Source organism: Eleginops maclovinus, chromosome 9 (assembly GCF_036324505.1).
Source record: "Eleginops maclovinus isolate JMC-PN-2008 ecotype Puerto Natales chromosome 9, JC_Emac_rtc_rv5, whole genome shotgun sequence".
Lineage (NCBI taxonomy): Eukaryota > Metazoa > Chordata > Actinopteri > Perciformes > Eleginopidae > Eleginops > Eleginops maclovinus.
In genome coordinates, this window is record NC_086357.1 from 3,267,784 (window position 1) to 3,274,834 (window position 7,051).

Here is a 7,051-nt window from a genome sequence, read left to right on the forward strand (position 1 = left end):
CCAAAGGCGTCTCGCCGCCCTCCTGCCCGTCCTCCAGAGGCGTCTCACCGTCCTCCAGAGGCATCTCGTCGCCCACCTGCCCAGCCCCCAATGTGTCCCCGTCGCGGCCTCCGGCCCCGTCTTCGTCGCCGGCCCCGTCTTTGGCCCGGTCTTCGTTGCCGGCCCTGTCTCCGCCCCTTGTCTCTGCTCCCCAGAGTTCCCTAGCTTCTTCCCCTGATTGTGTCATTGTGTTCACCTGTTGCCCCTTTGTTTCTCCTCCCCCTCTCCAGCTGTGTGTTGTTTGGTGATTAGCCTTGTGTATTTAGTCTTGGTTCCCCTTTTGTCTCTTGTTCGGTCGTCGTCGTTTCCTACCTGATCCTGTACATGTTACCTGCCTGTTCCTGCCCGTCCGTCTGTCTGCTCCTGTTACCTGCCTGTTCCTGCCTGTCCGTCTGTCTGCTCCTGTTCCCAGTGTCCCTGTATCCCCTGGTTAGTGTTGGTGTGGTTATTTTTTGGGTTGAACGTACAGCTTTAATTTAAATAAAGCTCTCCTTTTGTTTGGACCCATACCTGCCTCCTGTTAATTTTAATGCACTTGGGTCCTGTTTCCTCAAACCCTGACACATGTTTTAGTCTGATAATTGTTTATTTTTTGACACACAGTACATGAACAACTCTTACCTGCTGTGAGTTATATGGAAGAAGCACTGTATCATTAGTAAGTATGATAGAGTTGCCTGAATCTGTTACAGATGGTTTATGTACGTGATTGTGAGGTTGTTTTGATGACTCAGCAGCTGGGATTTTCCACAAAATATTTTACACAGCACACATGGAAAGATACATTTACTTAAGGACAGCATTTCTTGGAATATGCTGCTTGTAAACAGATGCTGAGCCTGGCTTTCATCTTGTTTTATGTAAATGTGATGACTAATGTTTTCATGCTGAGCCTGTGAAACATCATTTAGACTGACCCAGTTACGCTTGTTTCCTCTGATGGATTTTGGAGACCATTACTTGTGACCAATTGAACAGCTGAGAGCAGATTTATGTAAATGATGAGGTATTTAAAAAATAAATACTGTTGGGTAATCCTGAAATTGATTATTTTGTAGTTATATAATCTTTAAACAGCAAGAGATGAATCTGTCTTTGGGATTCAAACAATCTGTTTTTAGAAGTCATGCGAGCAAGAGAAAAACAGTAGTGTCTTCTGTTTCTAAATCTGATATCAATGCTTGTTCAATACTTAAGAACATGCTCTTCTCTTTTTTTACAAACCTGTGGGACAGAACATATTGTCATGATTTTCTTTGGTTTTCCATTTTTCTAAATTACATTAATGTTGTCTTTGAAAACAGATCAAATCTTTTTTTTGAGGTTGGGGTTTGTTTTACTGACATGTTCATGTTTAATATAAGACTGCATTCATGTTTCATTCAGGGCTAATTTCCCCATGCAGTATAAACATAATGTATATGTATTATGTGTCAGAAATATAGGTTACCTTCATGTTCTGTACCTTGTAAGCATGAATGCTTTGAGATGGATATGGAGTTAAAACCTTGAATAAATAACTAAATGTATGTGCTAACCTTTTTTTTTTAACCTGTTTCAATATGTCCCCACGTGTTCTTTGCGGTAAAAAAGACAGATGGAAGTGCTGAAATTGATGCTAAAAAATAAACCGTAAAAAACGAAAGCTGTGTGGAATTTGACAGCAAAAGTATTCAAGTTATAAAAGCCAGGGTTTTTTCTACCATTTTAAAAGGGGCTATGTTATGCTTTATGGGGTGTTCCCTTTCCTGTAGTGTGTTGTATAGGTTTTGTGTGCATGTACACGGTCTGCAAAGGCTAAAATCTTGTTTACTTCAGTAATATGTAACACTCATGCTTCTATTGGCTGGCTCTCTAACACATTGTACGGCTAGGGGGCGGACATCCCTAACAGTTGACCAATCACAACAGAGCTGGCCAGCTAACCAATCAAAGTAGACTGGGCTCTGATTTCAGATGGAGGGTAAAAGAGGTGCTGCAGCACAGGCAGTATGAGAAAAATAAAGAGCTTTTTGAACATTAAAGCATGTCCCAGGTAAGACCCTACACAACTGATATGAACATGGAAATTAGCAGAATAGGGCCCCTTTAAAGCAAATGAACTGAATGAACAGTAAAAAAAAACAATGCTGAACTTTAAGTGTCATTTACTGGCACAGTTCTTCTCTATTTTGCAATTTGTGTAAGCTCAGTAATGCATTACAGTTTAGTTTTAGTTTATTAGGAGCCCAATTAGCACACACTGCAGCAGCCACATGTTATAGGGTGAAATGTGATCCATGCTATATCGACCTTTTGATCATGTGCATGTATTTCTGGAACACAATCGCTTCATTGTAGAGAAGTGTACCAAATGTCTAACACAGCATCCTATTTATGTGTCGCTCTGCAAACTGGAGCACCCTGAAGGTTAAATATCTCATAAAATGTTTTAACCTTTTATTTTTCAATGCTGTAAAATGGCATTGCCTGCTTAAATAAGAAAACATGGGACTGTGACCAAGTGAAGTTTTACTGATTTGATTGAAAACACGGTTTTTCATGTTTTGAAATGCGCGCACCAAAGTGAGACACATAGTAACTTTCAATCTCAGGTTACTAATTGAGGTCTGTTTGCATTTAAATATACTGCAAGCATTCTGATCCTGATTCTTGTCGCATGCTGGCTGCACATAATCCAAATGTTCATAAGGGTGACATTTAGTCTTTTTTTTTTGTTTGTGCTTTTGGCCAGCCTGAGGAAGGAGACGGAGACAGAGACGCTGCAGGAACAGGAAAAGCTACAGAAGCTATGAAAAGCATCAAAGAAAATATACAATATCTACTATACAAAAGATAAAAGATACAAGATAAAATCAACCGACAATGGTAGAAATAATGCTACAACACAATCAGACACAAACGATAAACTGCTACTTTTAAAAAAAAATTAAATTCTTATCTTATTGCAATATATATATTTGTTTTGTCTGCCTCTGTGAGTTTTGTGCTGTTGAACAATTATCACTAATGTTTCTACATATTGACATAAAACATGTGACTTACAATAAGAAGGAATCACCTTTAAAAAACAAATGACTTCATAAGGTTTGATAAAATATGTATTTATGTATGTATGCTTTCACTGTTTTATTCATAGACTGTATATACACCGATTCGGCGAAGTGACCGGAAGTAGAGCGGCCGCCATTGATGCGGTGTGCGTGCGGTGTACAGTAATGCTGCAGCGTGGCTGCAGCAGCTTCCTCTGCCAGCCATGCAGTCACACTTCACATTCTCAACATGCCCCCCATCTCTCACTGTAACTTCCACAGTGTGGTGGCTGTGGATGGCCTGGGAAAACCTCACCGATCCTTTCAGTATGACATGGTCGTCCAAAAAGCAATGTAGTCAATGTAGTATTTGCCCGACCCATCCAGAGCTCAGGTAGTTTTGACCTTCTATCAGTGACCTGTAGTTTTTGTTTTGTTGGTCATCACTGGCCAGCCGAAGAATAAAATACTCCTGAATATCTAAAACGAAGCAAAAAAGTGTTTTTGTTTTTGATCACGTCGCAGCCATATCATGTTAATGAAATGTCATGTAAGCTTGCGTTAGCATGTTAGCTACAACAAACGTCAACACATAGCGATGTGTGTTGACAGTCTATTTTCTTGCTGTATCCTATTTTAATATGTCATACTTATTGCTGAAACAAGTATTTAATTCCAACATTAATAATGACATTATTTTTTAATCACGTGGGCTGTCCTTAAAGATTAAATGCTAGTTAGCATGCTAAGGTCAGTAAGTCAATTCAACGGAAGCTAGCTGTGTTTACATCTCCTTCTACTTTCCGTTTACTAATATTTAATTATATTAATTCATGAATTAATATCAGTAATTTCAGATACCTTCATCAGTAACTGGAGGCCACTGTCTGACATCGTCCAACCAAGTAACTTTATTCATTTGGGGTTATGGTTATCTTGCTATTATTGATAGCATCAATGACTGTTGAATGGATAATGAGTGTAATGATTGAGCAGCAATGGCCCCGTCGCTAGATGGCGACATACACAAATCGCTCACCGAATCGGTGTTATTAGAATTGAAGCAACAGAGGCGACGCCATCTTTGAAAATTTGGAGCCAGTTCGAAGTACGCTTGCGCAGTAGAATCTGAAGCATGCGCAGTGAAGAGGAGGTCACGATCAGACCCGCCCACTCATCAAGTGAAACACGCCCCTTATCGAGTGAAACACGCCCCCTTCTCCGTCCGTTCCCCACCACACACACAGGCCGAGTCCGACTCTCTGGGGCTAAACTGGCTGAAACTATACAACATCGTCTTCAACATACAAATCTATCTGTTTTTCGTTGGTATATGACCATAATCCTTTCAAGGATGTCCGAAAATCTATAGATTACTGTCAAATTAAGTTAACTTTCTAACGTTAGCGGCTAAGCTATCGCTACCGTCATTTTAATGAGTTCGCTAGCTAATATTAAGTTAATATTCACTTACCGAAAAAACTGCACAGAGCTCCCCTGAGATGGCCTGTTAGTACAATCAACAGCACAACACGACATGACTGTCAATATATAAATGTAAAGTAATAACAGCAAATAAAACAAATATGAGTTGCCTGACAAAAGAACACCACTACAGCCGAGCCTACAGCTACTCTGAATGAAATGAAATGTTGAAGGAGGTTGCAAGCGGCTGCACTGTCAATCAAAGTGTAACCAGGCCCCTTTTATATTTATTAAAATAATATTAAAGAAAATAATTTCTCGGGAAAAAGAAAAATGGTGTGATGTGAAGCACCTTGAAAGCTATTTTTTCGAATAAAAAGTTGTGGATGCAAAATTTGTTTTAGGTGAGAAAAGTGACATAGAAAGTTGGTTACTTGCCCATTGAAAATACATGGGAATGGGCGGAGCTACGCATTGTACTGCAGCCAGCCACCAGGGGGCTCTGGACTAGCGCTTGCTTCACTTTTAACGGACGAACCTCTGTCCATCAATATAGAACACAGCTGAATGGAGCCACTCTGTCCATCTATATATACAGTCTATGGTTTTATTAATCTGAAAGACTCCTCGAATGGACAACCTCTTTCCAAATGTTTATAAACTAATATACTGTTAATGACCTTAATTATTATTTTAATTGAGATATGAGCTTTACACACAACACGAATCTGAGATAAATATGTTCTGATTCAAACCTTTAGAAGTCCATAGGTTTTCTGTATTCACCCTATTCTCCATGGTTACAAGGGCGGAGCCATCTTGTTTATTTTGTGCTAGTACTTCCGGTGGAACAGCTGAGGCGTTCGCTAACATTAAAAGCAAGGGCAAAAAGAAGTCAGGTAAAATGACGAGTATAATTTGTGCAGTCCGTGGTTGCCATAAAAATTGGAGAAAAAGAAGATTGTCTCTTCAGCAAGAGTGTTTTACTCACGGGAAGAAGCGAATTGAATGCTGTGGGCCATCGTTTCATCTATATCCGCCTCCTAGCGTTGAGGAAGACCGGCATCTTTGGCTGAGGGCACTCCAATTAAAAAAAACTCCAAAAAGACCCTATGTCTGTTCGTTTCATTTTGTGGATGGTAGACCTACTACCCAACACCCGTATCCCGAGAAATGGCTTGGGTATGAAGCTCCGGTGCGACGTCCGCGACGACAGCTTTGTTAGGCAATCAGGTAAGTTCTCAGAACATACTTTGCCATAACGCGAGTTAGTAGCTGTGGTAACATTCTGTTATCGACTGCTTGTCAACACAGTTTTAAACGATTGTAGTTTAGGAGTAAATGTTTTCAAAATAGTGTTAACTTTAGTTAAGCCATGACAACACGGATACATCTTAGTTTTAACTGAGTCATTATTTTCATAGAGGCATCAACCAGCAATGCTGCTGAGGCTGAGCCTGAGCTCGAGCCGGAGGGTGATGGACATCGCGACATCGGAACGCAGTGGGAGGATCAATGCGTGACCGATCACAACTATGCTGCAAGACCTTTACTTCACCAACCTCTGCTGTGTGACCAGGCAACCCAGTGCTCAGCGAGCACTGCAAAATATCAAGAGCTTGTGCGAAATGACAACCTGAGCCTACTTTACACTGGGTTGCATCTGGATGCTTTCACCTCTTTGGCTGATGACCTAACCCGTGATTTCTCTAACAGCTCTCATATTCATCCGTGGGATCAGGTCTTAATGACTCTCATGAAGCTTCGTCTGAACCTACTTCAACAAGACATCGCAGAGAGGTTTCAGGTGTCACAGCCCTTTGTCAGCAAGGTAATTTCTTTCTGGTTAGAGGTCATGGAGGAGAGGATGCGGCTTTACATCCCTTGGCTACCCAGGGAGACTATTAGGGCAACAATGCCACAGTGTTTCAAAGAGCATTATTCATTAACCACCTGTGTCATCGACTGCTCTGAAACGCCCCTTCAGAAGCCCCACAACCTTGATTCCAGAGGGGAGTCTTACAGCCACTACTATGGACAAAATACCATCAAGTTCCTGGTAGCAATTGCACCTTGTGGCCTTATCATGTTCGTGTCACCTGCATATGGAGGAAGGTGCAGTGACAAGTTCATCACTGCAAATTTCACCTCCACTACTACGAACAGCATCGCTTGTCTCTGCCCAGGTAACATCCATCTTAAAGGTCACACTAAAGGTTAGGTTACACTAGCTAACCGGAACTAGCTGACCGGAAGATCATACACAAAGCGGAAGAAAAAAGCCGTTAAAAATGGGCGGGGCGTAATAGGGTGAATATGATGTAAATGTTTTTTCTTATGTCTTTAAGCTTTTTATTTCTTTAAAAAAGACTGGTGGGACAAAATGTCTTGTCATATTGGTTTTCCAAGTGACTGTAATTTATCATTGAAAACAGGTGAAATTGTTTTTGTTAGTAATTAACGCTTACTTACTCATTTAGGGAAACATTTTGTTTTAAATAGGATTAAAAAGGTTGTTTTAATTTCTCCATTTAACACCAGTAACAGTTATTGTG

At 40.6% G+C, this 7,051-nt stretch overlaps 1 protein-coding gene across 1 annotated transcript; it reads left to right on the forward strand.

Moving 5' to 3' along the window:
- The first annotated feature begins 5,289 nt into the window (after positions 1–5,289).
- Positions 5,290–6,717, forward strand: LOC134869724 (uncharacterized). The gene is given in 2 exon segments (XM_063891599.1): positions 5,290–5,786; positions 5,934–6,717. Coding segments are annotated over 2 exon segments (1,278 nt in total). The 5' UTR covers positions 5,290–5,292.
- Positions 6,718–7,051: the final 334 nt, after the last annotated feature.